A 19,393-nucleotide genomic window follows, 5' to 3' on the forward strand; every position below is an offset into this window, starting at 1 on the left:
CGCATCCCTGCAAACCATCTGATCCCATCCACACAAACCATCTCTCTTCTGTGTTCCTATTTTTCCCATTTCTAATATCTCCCCTCTGTATCTGTATACTCCCTCCTCTGTCCGGCATTGCCCTCCCCTTTGTCCATATACCATCTCCATGTATCTCCCCTTTTTGTCTCTGTCCTTATGCCCCCATGCACATAATTTCCCCTCTGTTTCTGTTACCTTCCTGTGTCCAGATTTCCCCTCTCTTCCTCTTCCACACCAATGTGTCTCTCTTCTCTAACCCCATCTAGCTTCTTTCCCTCTTTCTCCCCCCCCTTCCAGCATCTGGCTTACCTGCCTGTCCTTCCCTTTCTCTTTCCTGCTGTGAGTTCAATATTTGTCTCCCTCTCCATCCCCTTGGGCCAGCATCTCGTTCCTTTTCACTCCCTCCTTCCTATTGTGAGGGAACACGCGCGGTCATGGATCGTGTGGTCCAGCAGCCCCCGCCTGATCACCACATCCCGCCATAAACATCTACGTTGCCATTGTACAAATAGGCATTCTTTTTTTAATTTATGTTTTATTTCGATTTTAACTTAATACACAAGAAAACTCTTGCTAAAGAAAATCAGAAGGAAACATCACAAAAAAGAAATAGCAGAATTAAACAATCTACAAAACCAAGGCATTCGCCCAATCTTCCTTAGACCACAAAAGTTGGTGTGAGATCGTAATAAAGTGAAGAGAAACTCAAATCACAAATTTACATAATCAGGAACAGGCTTAACGGCTAAACTGCTGTCTATTGTTGCTAAACATTCCTGGCTACCAACTTCTTCAAATCCAGGAAAACCTGCAACTGTTCAGGTGAGAAAAAAACATATTTCACCCCCAAGTATTTTACCATACATTTGCATGGATAAGCCAAAAGAAACTTTGCGCCCAATGTTACTGTTTCAGTTCTCATAGCCAAGAACAGTTTCCTCCGCACCTGTGTTTGTCTAGTGACCTTGGGGAAAATCCAAACTTTTTCCCCATGAAACAAAGTTTCAGAACTACGAAAGTATAATCTTAATATTGCATTGACATCTTGTTCAAATACAAAAGAAACAAGTAAAGTAGCTCTCTCGGGAATATCAGATAGTATGGTTTCAAGCAAATCGGTAATATTTAAAGGTTCTCTGGGACTTAAACTCATTTCATTTACCTCTGGGGCAATTCCCATTCTTTTCTTCAAAGGTAAATACTAATAGACATTCTTTTATAATATTTCCTCCATAATGTCATCTGTGTCCTAAGAAAACTGTTGGTAATATTACAGTGAACCTCATCTCGCCTATGCAGCCATACAATATTGCTGAAATTACATTGTGCTTGATGAGAACAAAAAATAGAATCCAACAGGTCTGCAGAGAGGGCACAGTAAATAACAAAACAAAAAGGAACTGCAAACACCTGTATAAAATGCAGGCAATGTTTATTTTAACAAACACACAAATTGTTGCGCACAAATAGACCACCTTTAAACAGATCAAGGGACCCAACACGGTCTGTTCTTCGATAACTCATCTTCATCAGGGGTCCCTGTGTATTGTGGTTAAAAAAAACTCACAAATATTTTGCCTGAGATGTTTTTCTAGAGATCACAGAATCAGGCAAAATTGTTGCGAGTTTTTTTGACCACAATATACAGGGACCCCTGATGAAGATGAGTTATCAAAACACGGACCGTGTTGGGTCCCTTGATCTGTTTGAAGGTGGTCTGTTTGTGCACAACAATTTGTGTGTTTGTTAAAATAAACATTGCCTGAATCTTGTATAGGTGTTTGCAGTTCCTTTTTGTTTTGTATCTATTATGCTTGATGAGAATGAACTCTGTGCTTTACCAGGTAAGATAAAGTACATAGAAGACAAAGCTTTGTTCAGGAAATTGGGGCAAGTGATTATCATGGGGTTCTCTAGTATTACTATTGGGCTGTGGTGTTGAAGTCTTCCATGTTGTCGAGGTAAACGAGGTAACTGCCACTGCTTTGTTTATAGTTGAGTTTGTTGGGTGTTGCATTTGGGTTAACTTACACATTGTTATTCTTTCCATACCACATTTTGTCTGACTAGTGGGCTGAGTTATCTTTGCATCACTGTCTATGCCTCCCCCAAAGTGCATTCACTTCAGCTCTCTTCTCACTTTTATATTCCATATGTCTTCCCTCAGCCTCCCTTCCCCAGACAACCACTTAACCTACCTTCAGCTCTTCTGGCTTCTATTCTGTTGGTGTATTCCTCAGTCATTCCTTAGGCAGTCAATAAGCTGCAGAAGAGACAGGACCAATAGGTTATGAAATATCAACCTTAAGTCCTGCTTTTCCCTGCAGCCTATTGGCTGGCTAAACTTCCTTAGGAATGTCTGACCAATGAGCTGTAGTTTTCTTTGTATCACTGTCCCTGCCTCCCCCAGCTTACATTCACTTCAGTTCTGATCTCCATTTACATGTCATATCTACACTGCAGATATTCTGACTTCTGTGCTGTTAGTGTATTCTTCAGAGACAGAGGAATAGCTATAAAGACAGTGGGTTAACAACCTTCTGTTCTGCTTTTTCCTTTTGCCTATTGGCTGGCTAAGCTTCCTTATGAATGTCTGATCAATGGGCTTCAGGGAGAGGCAGGAGCAGTAGCTACATAGACACTGCCTTTAGGGAAAATCCTCCGGTTCACCTCCAAAATGAGTGTTGCCAAACTCCAGACCTAGCTAAATCAGTTTCTCGCACTTGAAACCCTTAATTCACCCCATTTCATCAAAATCCTCCTCCAAGTTGGCGACAAACATATAATTATTGCTCTCTTTATAAGATAGGATAATAACAGTACTCTAGAAAGTTTTTGGATTTTTTTTAATTGGTTGAAAGTGCTCATCAGAAATTAAACTGAACTTTGGCAGAGGGCTCTGCTCTGTATATTATTTCACTGTTATGTATCCCATAGGCAGAGGATGCTCATTCCGTGGCTAAGAAACAACTGGAGAAAGAGACACTGGCACGTGTGGACCTGGAAAATCGCTGCCAGAGCCTGCAGGAAGAGCTGGAATTTAGGAAGAATATATTTGAGGAGGTACTAATGCACACACAATGCTCTGCAGGTACCAGAGTAATTGTTTCAGCCAAGATTGGGTTTCCTAAGTGAATACATTTACCTTCATTTCCCATCTAGATGTGGCATGGAGTGAGCTTCAACAGTAACTCCAGTAGTTGGGGAGTAAAACTAGTGTCAGGCAGACTTTTACAGTCCATGCGCTGAAAATGACAAGGGCAGATCAAGTATGCATATGCATAGATTAGCTACTATATTAAACTCCTATCATAGGGTATGATCCAGTATATCTTGTTGAGCAGACTGGATGGATTGTGCAGGTGTTTATCTGCTTTCATCTACTGTGTTACAGATAACGCTAAGTGCTTTTGTTGCTGTTACAGCCTAAAATGTTAGTTATATACCCCAGTCCCTGAAAATATCTATTTAATATACTCAGGAATCTCGGGAGACCAGGAAACGACATGAGCGACGTTTGGTGGAGGTGGACACTGGTCATCATTATGAGTATGAATCCAAACTTGCCCAAGCCTTAGAAGAGCTGAGAAGCCAGCATGATGAGCAGGTCAAAATGTACAAGACTGAGTTGGAGCAAACATACCAGGCAAAGGTAAGTCTGGAAATAGGAAACAGACCCCAACAGTATTACCTAGCTTTTTCTGTCCCAATGAGATTTCACATCATATTTTACAACATACATTATTTTAGACCTGGACACTCCTCAGTTACCACAAGCAAGCATTAGTTTGTTAGATTTCAACTGTATGGTTCCATGGAATGACTACTGACATAGACAAGCCATGGCATGCTAAATGCACAAAAGATGACAGATTTGGAGTTCTATTATCTTGATTCCCTTTTATTTATACTTACTGTATACTGTTTTGAGAAGTCTGAGTGACTGAAAAGGCTTTTATCTCAGGACAAGCATTCAGCATATTCTCACGTGTGTGTGACGTCATCCACAGAGCAAACATACCAGGCAAAAAGGTAAGTCCCAGAGCCCCAGTACAGACAGCTTTAAAAGTGCATCGATACTTTAAGAACTCAATAAAGTTTGCGAACTGCCCAAACCGTGCATGTGCAAGTACCTTCTTGCCTGACGCAGGCTCCCAGCTCCTCAGTTCTTAGTTTCTGCGGAGCTAAGAAGTCGTGTTTCTGCTTTGCTACCAGGGGGGTTTGTCCCAGATTTAGTTTTTTTTAGCCATGTACAAGACTTACTTGCAGGTGCCTGGGGGTCCTGTTTTTTCCCCAAGGGGCTTTGGTTTTTCTGGGGGGCTTTTGCTTTCCACGTCCAACCCCGTTTGGCCCTCCTCAGTGTTGGCTCAGGCCCAATCCTCCCGTCTTCGTCCAAGCAGCCACAGGTCTCGTGGGGCAAGGATTTTCTGTTTGCAGATGTGTTTTTGCCTTATGAGAACTTGGTCCCCTTCTTGGGTCCCCCAGATCCTCTTGGGGGGAGTGGGAGGGTGGATAACATGGGCATGTGTTTTGCAGAGATGCTGGCTGGTGAGGATGGTGGTGCACATTTTTCAGCAGGAAGAGCTTCAGGAGCTTATTCTTCAGGTTTCGTTGGTTTTGCACTTTGAGGAACATGTAAAAGAGCCCCCGCGTGTGGTGGAACCCCTGCTTCGAGGGATCCATTCGGCCTTCCGTTTTTTTTCCCATGCATCAGGATATTCGAGATGTAGTGCATGTGCAATGGAAGGCGCGGTCCATGGCTCAGCTGTACTCCATTCCTGATAGGGATACATTGAAGTCTCCTGTGGTTGATGCAGTGGTCTCAGCCATTTCGCATCGGCATGCGATGTCGGTTGAAAGCGGTTTAAAGATGTTTGTTGTTTTCTTACACTCCTGTTTGGAGTGTCATTTACTGTTTTTCAGTTAAGAAATTTCCTAAGTTCTGATTGGCTATTTGGCAAATTGGAGTAGCAAGTGGAGCATGCTATACTGATATACAAGTTTGATCTCAGTCTCCACCTGCTTGTAGCAGTGAGGCATATTACCCATTCGTAAGGACTATACCAGTCTACAAGCTAACAGAAAGAAAATTAGCAGGTAAGAACCTAATTTCTCCTTAACAGCACTGTTCAATTAACAGCACCGATTGAACCAATTAAAAAATTAAGTTAGGAGCCTAGATCAATTAGGCACTCAGATCTGGACACCTAATTCTATACATCTTTTATAGAATTAGTGCCTTTGTGTTCGTAGGTGGTCCTAAGAAAAGAGAGACTGCTTCCAAGGTCATGATTGCCTGCTCTCCTCCTCTCCCTCCTCCTGCCCCTTCCTGCCTCCGACTCCCTGCCTTTTCATACTCCCCCTCCAGTGTTCTCCCTAGCGACTGGCTAATTTAAGTGAGCGCCCGGCTGTGAATTTCAAACAGACAGTCTGGAACGGCACTTGTTAAATACTGAAACCACAATTACCCTTCAAAATCTAATTGACGAGACAGTACTGGCTACAGCGGTTCTCATTACAGGAGCTCACAAATCTCTCCATGTTTTTGGGCTACTTTTTGGCTGGTTCTGGACCGCCTATTGCTGAGGATTTTTTTCATTAGTTCAGGTGCAGCACAACAGACCAATCACAAATGACCTTAGAACTCTTGAGATCGTTTGCGATTGGTCCAATGAAAATTCTGGCGCCGCAGCAGGAGCTTCGACTTTGAGAAAGAGCCATGCCACCGTCGATAAAGGAAGAGCGCCAACACTAGCAAGTCCACCATGGCCAAAGAGGAGAGCAAAAAACCTTTGGACAGACCCGTGCCAACTGGAAGCAATTCATTTATAACCTGCGAGTGGAGAGGTCCCGGGGCAGACCTCCAGCAGCTGGGGTAGGAGCCTGGAGGAGGGAGGAGGTTTGGAGGTGAACCAGTGAGTTATTTTATTTTTTATTTTTTTACCAGTAGCTTTCATCAGTATGAGAGGCATTTGTAGGTGTATGTGTGTGTGTGTGCAGTTTGTGTTCCCTTCCCTGAGCGGTGACAGCCTTCGTGTAAAGAGAGAATGCGCTCCCATCAGTTTTGTTTAAAACTTCCCCGGAGGTCTGGCATCTTTCCTTTTTTCATCTCCATTCCCGCTGCTGCAGCGATGCTCCCCACCATCCCCAGATCCCCCATCTCTCCTTTTCTCAACAACCCTTTCATCCAGCTACCATTCTCAACTACCCTTTTCTCCCTCCTTTTCCATCACGCCAGGGTCTACGAGTTCTTTCTTCCCAACTATCCTCCTATCCAGTATCTCTATCTCCCACCTTCTCTCCACACCATTATTTATGTGCAACTTCTCTCCCTTTTTGTTCCTTCCCTCCCTAAATCCCATTGTCCACCATCTCTCTCCCTCTTCTCTGTTTATAGACCCATTATTTCTTCCCCCACTCAGTCTGGCATATGCACGTCTCTTTGAACCCCCCTTCCCTCCCTCCCTCTGTGTACTCCTACACCAGGGTCCCCCTGAAAGGCTTTACCCCCCCTAAAGGCCTGTCCCCACTTGAAAGCCTGCACCCCCCTGAATGCCTGTCCCACCGAAAGCCTGCACCCCCCCTGTTCCCCCTGGCCTCCCGCTCTTACATTTACCTAATTACTGTAGAGCAGCAGAGCAGCCTGCAGAGAGGATCACTGGTGCTAGCAGTCCTTGCAGGCTGCCATCGGTCTCCGCAGCTGTTGTTCCCTCTGCCACGGTCCGGCCCCTCCTCTGACGTCAGGGGCAGGATCGCGGCAGAGGAATTGACAGCTCTGGAGGTCGATGGCAGCCTGCAAGGAGTGCTAGCACCGGCGATCCTCTCTGCAGGCTGCTCCGCTGCTCTACAGTAATTATGTAAATGTAAGAGCAGGAGGCCAGGAGGGAAGCCGAACACTGCAGCACTTCCCAACTGACCCTCCCCCCTCACTACCCTAAAGCAGGAGCGGCAGCAGCCAGCCAGCAAAAGACACCGAATTGGAAGGCCAATTTTTTACAAAAGCCAAATCGATTCACCCAAAGTGAATTGTGAATCAGGCAGCACTAATAAATAGTGATTGTGGAGCAGTGACATTTGGTTTGTCTGGTGTAGCTGGCAAACTGGGGTTAGTTCTGGTTGTCTGTTCTGATCCTTCTCTAACAGTTGTGCTTGGTTTTGCACTGTTCAATGAAATAAAATTACATAAATTAAAATTATAGTTTTTGAGTTCTTACTTGGCTATTCGTCAGAGTGATTCTAAGAGGGACTGCACAGCCCACTTGTACTGAAAGTCTCTACCTGCTGGCAGAGGAGCGTAAACCCATCCGTCTGTGCTGGTATGGAGGGACTAAAAGAAATAAAATTAGCTGGTAAGAACCTAATTTTCTCCTTACTATCTAGTTGTTGTTGTTGTTTTTTTTTTAAAGAAACAGGGACTGTATTTGCCTTGAAAATAATTTTTTTATTAAGAGTTCTTGATTGCTTTATATATAACAATTTGCCAGATTTTTAACTATATAAATTCTTTTGGTACTTTCACCACCTTCATTCCCAGTGTCAAAGTTGACATTTAAGGAAGCATAATTTACCGTTAGGATACTAAATATTTCTCTTGAGGAATGGGGAATCTTCTGAAGAAGGGTCATTTTACTATAAACTGCTGAAAGAGAGGCATTCCATATGGTAGATTGTTCATGTAATAGAGTCATGTTTAATTGACTAAAGTATGAAATTGTATCTCGTAATGATATATTGTGTGCTGCTTTTCAGCTATTCTGTTTATAGATGGGCAGGTATAGGGGAAGTCCAGAGAAGAGGATAAGAATGAAAATCACCCAAAGTGATGAGAATTTGGATGGCAAGAACACAATGCCTATTGTATGTGCTGTGATATGAATTGGTCTAGATCAGGGCTCCCCAAGTCCGGTCCTCGAGATCTACTGGCAGGCCAGGTTTTCAGGATATCCACAATGAATATGCATGAGACAGATTTGCCTGCACTGCCTTCTTGGTATGCAAATCTCTCTCTCATGCATATTCATTGTTGATATCCTGAAAACTTGGCCTGCCAGTAGATCTCGAGGACCGGACTTGGGCAGCCCTGGTCTAGATGTTAAGTGAAAGAAAGAGTCATTAGTAAAAGGTGCAGATGCATCTTATAAGTGAATATTAAAATTACGTTTGCAGTCTGTAAAAATGGAATTCTTCTATTTCATTCTTTTTCTTCAAGCTGAACAATGCAAAGCTTACATCTGACCATAATGACAAGGCTGCAAGTGCTGCTCGTGAAGAATTGAAAGAAGCTCGCATGCGCATAGAAAGTCTAAGCTACCAGCTCTCAGGCCTGCAAAAACAGGTGAGATTCAGAGGTAGTCTTTACACACTGAACCCCTATGTACAGAGGTAGAAAATGAAAATCATGTGACCTACTTTGAGTTTTTAAGACTAACCCACAGTGCTTCCATAATGAGCACACAGTGCTGACTTCAGGTACTTTTTGAAAGGGTCATCAACAAAATTAATTTTATGATTTGAAATCTGAGCTTATTTAATATGATCCTGTTCAATATATCATCTATAGATAGCTGTGTCTGACATTTGGGAGCCACTACAAACTGGCTGACCCATCTCTTTCTCTTGCTCTCTCCCCAAATGCCTATTTAGGCAAGTGCTGCAGAGGATCGCATCCGTGAGCTGGAGGAAATGATGGCCATTGAACGCAATAAATACCACAAGATGCTAGATGCCAAGGAAAAGGAGATGGCAGAGATGCGAGACCAAATGCAGCAGCAGCTTAATGAGTATCAGGAGCTGCTAGATGTGAAGCTTGCACTTGACATGGAGATCAACGCGTACAGGAAGCTCCTAGAGGGAGAAGAGGAAAGGTTAGTGTCCAGGGAGTCCTGGCTGTGGTCAGTGGCCCTGCAAAACATTCTGGGAAATTTCTCATACTTGGGCTTTTAAATAGCACTATTTCTAGTGCAACAGGTGAGACATTCTAGACAGTAGGATTATTTCCCTTAAGCTAAATGTTGCAGAAGGAATCCACTCCAGATTTTTCACTCTGCCTCTGTTATACTTCACTGAGCTCTGTAGCTCCACCTTCAGTTCTTTCCTGCTGCACGTATGTCTGCAGATGTTTGTTCTGCTCTCCCCATTTTATTATTTTTAATTTGGGGTAATTTTGTTCCCTTTTCAGGTATTTTAGTGCTTGGAGCAAAGCTCTTCCTGCTTAAAAATTCACAGACTTCGGTCTGTAGCTAACAGGCCTATTCCACTGGGTACCTGTTAGCCAGCCTGCATAGTTTTCTCTGGAGCTCAGGGCTCTCCCTGAGGTGGTCTCGCCTTCTGTTAATCAGGGGTCGAGCGCAGTCTGTTAGGCACCCTTAGGAGGCTTGGTGGGGTCTCGCAGGATGCTGGCTGCATTGTTGCGCCTCCGCCCATCCCGGTTCACATCCGTTGGTCCACAGGGATGGAGGTGTAGTCAGACATTGGAGTCTGACTGGCAGCCTGAAGATAAGCTTTGTGAAGCATTCCCAGCATTGTGGTAGTGAATTTTATCATCCAGCTACTGTGTGAGAGCTGTAAGCAGGTTCCAGCACTTATCCTGTCAGGTCACAGCCTGACAGCCTGTGAGAGACATTGGGGGAGGTTGGAAAAGTGGGGTTTTGAAGGTTTCTGAATATTCCTGTGTTCCCCCTCCTTGAAAAATCCTAAAATTGCTGTTTTTTTAGCCTCTCTCCAGACCGGCACAGTTCACTGATGGGTAATAGCTCAGCATTACTAGTAGGTAGAGACAGAGACAAACTTTTGGCTTTAATACAATTAGCTGTGCAGCCCCTATCCTAACCAGTCTGTTCTCAGTCTCCAGCAGGTGGTAGTAAGCTATTGCAGTGTTACATAGTTTAGTATAGGGCTGTTGGAAGTTGTTTAGTGGCCTTCTTGTCCAACGGATTAGCGGTATATAAGAAATAAATTACATTACATTACATAGTGCCAGACTGAGCGTGGGGTGACCCTTTCGGGGGTCTATATGACCTCAGGGGTGTCACACTTGACTGGTTGAGTCCCTTCCCCCATTTCTTCTACCTCCCCGTAGTTTTTCTAGAGATGCCTCAGCTTGTAAGCCTTGCCACCGATACCAGCAAAGCAAATGACTTAGAGAGCCAGTGGAGTCTATTCTGGAGGGGAAAAAAAATCCTGAGGCATTGCCGGTCTGAAGGGAAGCCTTCACTTGTCTGTAATTGATTTTATTGCTAACTGGCACTTTTCTTTTAGTTGACTCGTATATTGCACAATGAGTACTTTTAAAAGGGAAAATGCTCATTGTACATCAGACATGAGGTTAATCCTCGTCGGCTTCGGGTTCCAGCATTGAGGGATCCACTTCGCAAGTGCAGCAGGCAGTGAGGAAGCTCAGGCTTTCCTCTCCGCCCACACAGGGATTCCTCAGCCGCTGATAATGCTAGGGACTCCTTTACTGCTGCTGCCGGTTTGCCTTTTGGGGCGGTTCAGGCCTCTCAGCTACTGCAGGCCTCAGGGGAGGTTTTTTCAACTGGTTTTGATGGGAAGCTTCTCCATCTTATCTAAAGCCTCAGGTGACTTTCCCCCTGTGTTGGAGAGACAGGGGCAGGTTTCTGCTGGGTCTCCTGCTTTGGCAGTGAGTCCCATTAGGCCAAGGGTCTCTTGGGACAATGATATTTTGTACGGAGAGCAGTTTTCATTTGAAGAGGACTTGGACCCCTTGGTGGACCTCCAAGATCCTCTCGGGGTGACAGAGGCCACTGGTGGAGGCTTTTCGGTTCTGCCAGCTGACAAGGATTCTTCTGTGGTAAGCATTTTTCAGGGGGAGGAGCTCCAGGAGCTTATTCTTCAGATTTCCTCGGTATTGTGCTTCAAGGAAGACGCAAAGGAGCCCCATGTGTTGTGGACCCCCCTGCTTTGGATGTTCCGCTCGGACTCCCGCTCTTTTCCTATGTATCAGGATATTTAGGATATTGTTCTTGCGCAATGGAAGGCGCCTGAAACTCCTCTTCGGGTTGCTCAGTCTATGGCTCACCTGTATCCCATCCCAGAGGGGGATAGGGATACCTTGAAGTCGCCAGTGGTAGACGCGGTGGTTTTGGACATCGCAAAACAATATACGGTGCCAGTAGAGGGCGGCTTGGCTTTGAGGGACTCAGAGATGTGTAGGTTGGAGTCTTTCTTCTTAAGCAGAATTTTGATGTTACTGCCCTAGCGGTCCAGGCGGTGATGTGTGGAGGTCTGATGGCTCAGGCTTGTTTTCGGTGGGCCGAGCATGTCCTTGACCAGGAATCTGATGACTGGTCCATAGTGGAACAGGCGGTAGCTAAGATTGAGATGGGTGCCTTCTACCGATATAATTGTCTTCCCAATAGTCATATACCGGCCTCAGTTCATCTGGATGGTTCTCATCCAGCCCCTCAAAACAGTCACCAACATCTTCTAGAGGAACAAAACTTAATGCCAATAGCATTTATGTGTACAATCTTCTCTCATCATCCCTGTAATTAACGGTCAATCCCTCGTGTTGAATTTTTCTCCACAACGATTGCCTCAGATGGAAGAGACAGCCAGAAACAGCAGAATTTGGAAATACTCTGCTGGCGGCTTGCAGGCTTTGAAACGAACAGGATCCGTTTCTTGGTCCCGAAATCGTCCTGCAAAAACACTCTGTCATCTGGAGGCAATTCCCCTTAGAAAGAAAGATAGGTAGCCAGTATTCTAAAGAGATTTTGCCTGATTTATTATGAGTGTGCATTCATTTATATATCTGTTACATGGGTCAGTGGTAACCATCACAGGAAAAGGGGGATGGACAAGAGAGGGGAGGGGGTGCGTGAGCAGGATATGTACATGGCAGGGGGTTTGAGCATGTATTGTCTTAAAGACGAAACTTCATTAACATGATTAAATGACCTCTTCCCAAACCATCGAGAGAGTAAACACAAACATTCTGCATCTGATTACCTCCAGCACAGGCAGGAACAAAAGACATCCTTTTAGACAGAGACAGAAAACTTATCCATTAAAATGTGTCCTTTCAGGCGGAGCGCCCGGCTAAAAGGCCCTAGGGAGAACACTGCATATGAAATACAAATCTCTATACCTCTGTACTTACCTTGAATATAATATCTCCAAGATTGAACGGCTTCACAACACTCAGGTTTCAGCAAGTCCCTATCCCTCAGAACATCCCTGCAAGACTAGAATTTATAATGTTATAACATTGATATGACAAACAGGACCCAATATGTCTGTACTTACTTTTAAAATCATATCTGCAATAGTAGAAGTATGGCTGGACAACCATAATGGACTAGCAACGTCACTATACCTAAGCCCAGACGAAAAGAAGGGAGAGAAGCCCAAAAAAGGACCCACTAGCATAGTAGACAATCACCCTCACTACAACTACACACCCAAGCTAAGAAGTTTAAACCAGTAAGCCCCACTCTCAGCATAATCATTAGCTAGTACAGTACAGAACTTTAAAACATTAAGCCCTATCCTACAATTATAATTTATCAAAATTCAGGATATTATGATATGAATATACCTGAAAATGTGAATATCTTCCTATCAACGATACCTGCAACAGACAATGGTATCTATTTGTCTTTATAGAATACTGATATCAAATGCCTTTATAGAACTTTAACCCATAAAGCCCCACTCTGAGCAGCAAGAAATAGCTACCACTGTAAAGACCTTTAAACCAGGAAGCCCCTCTCTGAGAAGAAGCAATAGGATACACAGATTTGGGGAAGCAGTCAGCATAGATCACACTCAAAATAAAAATACTGTATTCAGATACTAGTCTTTAAGCCCATTACATTAACAGGTGCTAGAATACCTTACGTAAAAATGTTTCTTAAATCTTTATTAATTTTCAATTCTATAACTGCATTAAATTATACATCACTTACAATCAATCAAAGAATACTACATATGTTTTCCCCCTCTCCCTCCCACCCAAATTTGAGAACAAGGACAAAGAGCTTTCAATTATACAGAAAATTAATATCATAAATCACCCTTGTAATCAATAAATAGACTGATTCCCTTGAAGAACAACTCATCATTTGGAATTCAACAATCCAACTCTTATTGGACAACGAAGTACCACTTATTAATAAAATTATTTCTAATTGAAAAATTCAAAATCCCTGGTACTCACCAGAGCTCTCTTTGATTAAAAGACAACTCAGATCCCTCGAAAGGAAATGGCGTAAAAACAAATCAGCTGAAAATTTGAAACTATATAAAGAACAATCACTCTTCTATAAAGTAAAAATTAACGATGCTAAAAGATCCTACTATTCCAACAAAATTAAAACAGCTAAAAACCCCTCTATATTATTTTCTATTATAAAATTTTTCAATCCCAAACCACAAAAAGAAGTTAACAAAACGGATCTAACAGCTCAAGATTTGGCTAACGCTTTCTGTGACAAAATTAAAAACATACGAAAGAACTTTGATTCTATCACATTCATCGATCCCCCAGATATTTCAAATAATCATCAACTTCCTTTTGCCAAATGCTCTACCTTTAATCTACCTACTTTGACAGATATCGAACACATCATCCAAAAAGCAAACCTAAAAAGCTCTCCTTCTGAGATCATCCCTCCTTTAATTTTAAAGAAATATTTTTCCTGTTTTGGACCCTTCATACATTCCTTTATAATAAAAAGTCTCAACACTGGCATTTTGCCTCAGCCATGGAAAACCGCTACAATACTCCCCATAATAAAGGATCATAAAATAAGCCTAGAGGACCCTGCGAATTACCGTCCCATTGCCAACATCCCTTTTTTGGCAAAAATTACTGAAAGAGTAGTATTTAACCAACTGTCTGACTTTGTAGAATCCACCAATGTATTACATCCCAATCAAACTGGTTTTAGGAAAAATCACAACACTGAATACTCATTAATAGGCCTCACCACTAACATTATTTACAACCTAGATCATCATAACTCGGTTATACTCTTTTCCCTCGACCTTTCGGCAGCATTTGACATTATTGATCATTCTCTTCTAGACAGATTAAAAACCATAGGCGTCTGTGACTTAACATTACAGTGGTTTACTTCTTTTCTATCCAACCGATTATCTACGGTACACTTTAATAATACAATTTCTAAACCTTTCTCACACAACTACGGAATTCCTCAGGGTTCTATTTTGTCTCCCCTACTTTTCAACATCTTTCTTTCACCTTTACTAAGTCTAAGTCAATCAATAGGCTTTACTACTTACACTTACGCAGACGACATTCAATTAACTCATCCCTTTAACCCCGAAAATTCTAATGAAATATTTCTAATCAACCAAAAATTAGAAAAAATAAAAAATTGGCTTACACAAAATAGACTAGCCTTAAACATAGCAAAAACTAAAGCATTACTCTTCCCAACGAAACAGGGGTTAAAACTATCGGCTCCATTTTTAATTGATAACACAATCATAAGTTTAGTATCATCACTAAGGATACTCAGGGTTATCATCGATGACAAATTTTCTTATCACGATCACATCAGTAATGTAGTTAAATGTTGCTTCTACCGTTTGCGTTTGATTCGCTCCATGTCCAAGATTTTAGAACCCAAATCTTTAAATATTTTAACACATTCACTTGTCATCACTAAACTAGACTATTGCAATTCGCTATTGTTAAACATCTCTCAAAAGAAAAAAAAACGCTTACAAATTATCCAGAATACGGCAATTAAAATTATTCACAATGGAAAAAAATTTGACCATGTAACTCCCTTTTTAATAGACTCACACTGGCTTCCCATTAATCAATGTATAACATATAAAATATTGCTCCTAGTATTTAAAACACTATCTACCAACGAACCTCAATTTATAGACCGGTTACTAATTCCATACAACACGACTCGTTCTCTTCGATCCACAACTCAAGGGTTGCTTATGGTTCCTTCTTTGAAAATTATTGGAACCAGACGTCATGATATATACTCAGTAATGGCCCCTCTTACCTGGAACGCCCTGCCTTTATACATAAGAGAAATTAAAGACCTCAATATATTTAAAACTAATTTAAAAACTTTTCTCTTTAAAGACTCTTTTAATCTTTAAACAGTGCATTTCAACAATTTTATCCCAATCCTTATGTTTTCTCCCTATTTGGCTTTTCCTTTATCCTCATCTGAATAATAGTAATTTTGTAACTTTTTCCCTTTCTTTTCCCTTCCCTTATGTATCTGAGTCTGTCTGTTTTGTCAGTCTGTTTTTTATCCCCTTTTAAAGCTGTATAACGTATATTTTATTGTTACTCGCTTAGTATGTAATAAGCGATTTATCAAATTTGAATAAACTTGAAACTTGAAACTACAGAATACATAAACCCTCCCTCCCTCCCTCCCACCCACCCACCTTTCCTGGATGTGCAGTCAAAAAAGGAAAAATAAAGGCATAATCCAATTAATCAGTATTAACAAAATTTGTCAATGGACCCCAGGTTAATTTACATAGCTTATTATTACACAAAATTTCTGATTTCATTTTTTCATATTTATAGCATACATATAAAGATTCCCACCAACAGGAGAAATTAAGTCTATCCCAGTTCTTGGTAACCATTTGCATGGCTATCCCAGTCATAATAACAAATAATCTGCTTTTATATCTATCTAATGGAGGTTCAGGTGACAACCATGTACCTCTGATTACCACCTCGTAAGACAACAATATTGTGGACTCCAGAATCAAATTAATCTGTTCCCATATTGATCTCCAAAAGTTAAGTATCATAGGACAATAGAACAACAAATTATTTAGTATCCCTATTTCAAGATGACAGTGCCAGCATCTATTACATGCGAAATTGTAATTTCTTTAATAAGACATTAACTATTTTTTCTGCAGCCCTCCAAGTACCCTATTTTTTCAGCGGCCCTCACAGTTAACATTTAACATCTTTCCTTTCTCAAACCTGACACATTTCAATCACTATATGTAAAATATAATCATTTTCCCTACCTTTGTTGTCTGGTGACTTTATTTTTCTTTGCTTTTACCTATGTTTCCTGGGCATTCTGCATGTTTCTCCTCTGGTTCTCTTTTCCTCCCCCAACCAACATCATCTCTCCCTCCATGAATCCAACTTTTCACTCTCTGCCCTCTCCCCCTTCCCCAGAGTGTAACATTTCTCATTCCCTTTTTTCTGTCCTCCACCATCTATCTCACCCTGTCCATGAGTCCAACGCTTTCTCCCTCCTGCACGCTTTCTCTCTCCGTATTTGTCTATTCCCTTTAGTGGCATCCCTCTTTCCCAAACCCAACATGCTCTCTCCCCAAGCACCGTCTCGCATCCATTAGTACGCCTTCCATGCTCCCCCTGTCCAGCATCTGCTAGCTTTGGTTTAGCTTTAGCCGTGGTTTCATCACGCAGTTGGCCGGCCGAGCAAAGGCCCCGCAGATACTTGATGAAAAAGCAGCTAAAGCTAGCTGCCGCTGCTGATCCAGGGGTGAGGAGAAGGCAGGATCTCAGCGGTGTCGGCGATTGGGGCAGAAGGCAGGAAATTAGCTGACGGCGACGACAAGGCAGGCGAGATTATACGGGTGCACGGATGGTGAAAGTTTGAACTATGCATGCGCACTCAGCTTTTTATTATTATAGATAAATATACATCCAGTCGTGCTTTTACACAGCGCCCTATTGTTGCTACACTCATTTATCTTGCGATTCTCTAGCGCACATATTATTTAACTTTAAACACATTAAGCTACGTTCTAAAGTAAAGAAATGTTAATATGAACATACCTGCAAATGAAGAAGTTTGGAAGTACAGTGGTGCCTCGCATAACGGACGCCTCGCACAGCGAACGCTGCGCACAACGAACTTTATGTCTTGATCCGTACAACGAACTTCGTTTCACACAACGAAGTCGCCTGAGCTGCATCCTTCCGCGCAGGCACTGCGCTTAACTGCCCTCTCTCCGCCTGGTTCCCTCTTGCCCCCCCCCCCGACTCCCCGACACGATCGGGGCAAAAAGGATCCCAAGCCCTCTTGCCCCGCCGATTCCCCAACTCCCCACACAATATCGGGCCAGGAGGGAGCCCAAGTCCTCCTGGCCACGGCGACCCCCTAACCCCACCCTGCACTACATTACGGGCAGGAGGGATCCCAGGCCCTCCTGCCCTCGACGCAAACCCCCCCTCCCCCCAACGACCGCCCCCCCCCAAGAACCTCCTACCGCCCCCCCAGCCGACCCGCGACCCCCCTGGCCGACCCCCACGACACCCCCAACCCCCTTCCCCGTACCTTTCTGTAGTTGGCCGGACAGACGGGAGCCAAACCCGCCTGTCCGGCAGGCAGCCAACGACGGAATGAGGCCGGATTGGCCCATCCGTCCCAAAGCTCCGCCTACTGGTGGGGCCTAAGGCGCCTGGGCCAATCAGAATAGGCCCGGGAGCCTTAGGTCCCTCCTGGGGGCGGGGCCTGAGGCACATGGGCCCAACCCGACCATGTGCCTCAGGCCCTGCCCCCAGGAGGGACCTAAGGCTCCCGGGCCTATTCTGATTGGCCCAGGCGCCTTAGGCCCCACCAGTAGGCGGAGCTTTGGGACGGATGGGCCAATCCGGCCTCATTCCGTCGATGGCTGCCTGCCGGACAGGCGGGTTTGGCTCCCGTCTGTCCGGCCAACTACAGAAAGGTACGGGGAAGGGGGTTGGGGGTGTCGTGGGGGTCGGCCAGGGGGGGTCGCGGGTCGGCTGGGGGGGCGATCGGAGGTTCTTGGGGGGGGGGCGGTCGTTGGGGGGGGGGGGGGGTTTGCGTCGAGGGCAGGAGGGCCTGGGATCCCTCCTGCCCGTAATGTAGTGCAGGGTGGGGTTAGGGGGTCGCCGTGGCCAGGAGGACTTGGGCTCCCTCCTGGCCCGATATTGTCGGGGAGTTGGGGAATCGGCGGGGCAAGAGGGCTTGGGCTCCCTTTTGCCCCGATCGTGCCGGGGAGTCGGGGGGACAAGAGGGCTTGAGCTCCCTTTTGCCCCGATCGTGTCGGGGAGTCGGGGGGGGCAAGAGGGCTTGAGCTCCCTCTTGCCCCGATCGTGTCGGGGAGTCGGGGGGGCAAGAGGGCTTGAGCTCCCTCTTGCCCCGATCGTGTCGGGGGGTCGGGGGGGGGCAAGAGGGCTTGAGTTCCCTCTTGCCCCGATCGTGTCGGGGAGTCGGGGGGGCAAGAGGGCTTGAGCTCCCTCTTGCCCCGATCGTGTCGGGGGTGCCAGGGACCACACGGAGTCACCCACCGTACCACCCGATTCGGGTAAGCGCAGGTATCGGTGGGTGGCTTATTTGCGGGGGGGTGCCTTATTTTACATTTTTTTCTAAAAAGGGGGGGCTGTCTTTTTTGATGGCCCTGCCTTATCATCGGGGAAACACGGTAGAAAAAAAAAAAAAAATGAACAGTTAAGTCCCAGTTTTTGCCGCTGAGACTCTGCCCTCTCACTGTAAAATTAGACTCTACTTAGTCTGTCTTTAAATTTAAAAAATGTGTGTTGTTTTAAAAAACAATTATGTTTTTAGATGTATCTAAATAAAAATAATAACCAAAAATTTATCTTTTTTTATGTCATCTTAGCATATTTTATGCTACAGAACGAATTATTTTTTTTAACATGTATTGTTATGGGAAAACGCGTTTCACACAACGAACGTTTCACATAACAAACTTGCTCCTGGAACGGATTAAGTTCGTTGTGTGAGGCACCACTGTAGTGCCTCTTTCACCAGGGGCGAGTGAAATCCGCGCAAGACAAATACCTGTTACAGAGAAAGTTCTAGCGAGACCAGACCTTTACCTGTAACAGACAGTCAGGTAGCGAAAGAAGGGCGGGCTGTTCTCAGCACATATAAAAGGAGCCAACTTAACCATAGTAACGAAAATGCATTCACGTGACTCATATATATAATAGTGGCCGGTGAGTCTGGAATATTGGGTGGTAATAGTGGGCAAGGTAGGGGAAAAAATGGCAGGAGATGGGCAATGTATTGTGTCTGACAACATGGATTGTGTAGAAGAAACTGAATAGTGAAGATCTGCAGGGAGGCAGGAAGGAGCTTGACTTTTTGAATAAAGCCAGAGGCAAGGATGTCTGTTGAGACATTGTCAGTATTAGACAAGAAAATAAAGTGGTGGATGTAGAATACATTTTTGAGAGTACCAAAGACCCTCTTTAGATATGACTTCTGTGTTCTCAAATGCTCACAATTAGTTATTCTTGTCTTGTTTAATATTAAAAGTTAATGAGGGAAAAAAAGGGAAATAAGGTGATACCTTTTTATTGGGCTAATTTAATACATATTTTTAACTAGCTTTCAAATGCCAAAACCTTCCTTAA

At 43.9% G+C, this 19,393-nt stretch overlaps 1 protein-coding gene across 1 annotated transcript in view; it reads left to right on the forward strand.

Annotated features, from left to right (window-relative positions):
- Nucleotides 1-19,393, forward strand: part of LMNB2 (lamin B2) — an 85,608-nt gene that overhangs the window by 36,893 nt on the left and 29,322 nt on the right. The window contains exons 4-7 of the mRNA XM_033956593.1: nt 2,959-3,084; nt 3,503-3,673; nt 8,231-8,356; nt 8,665-8,885. Of these exons, the coding sequence (XP_033812484.1) occupies nt 2,959-3,084; nt 3,503-3,673; nt 8,231-8,356; nt 8,665-8,885 (644 nt within the window). The remainder of the gene's footprint in view (nt 1-2,958; nt 3,085-3,502; nt 3,674-8,230; nt 8,357-8,664; nt 8,886-19,393) is intronic.

The sequence above is a fragment of the Geotrypetes seraphini genome, chromosome 8 (assembly GCF_902459505.1).
Source record: "Geotrypetes seraphini chromosome 8, aGeoSer1.1, whole genome shotgun sequence".
Lineage (NCBI taxonomy): Eukaryota > Metazoa > Chordata > Amphibia > Gymnophiona > Dermophiidae > Geotrypetes > Geotrypetes seraphini.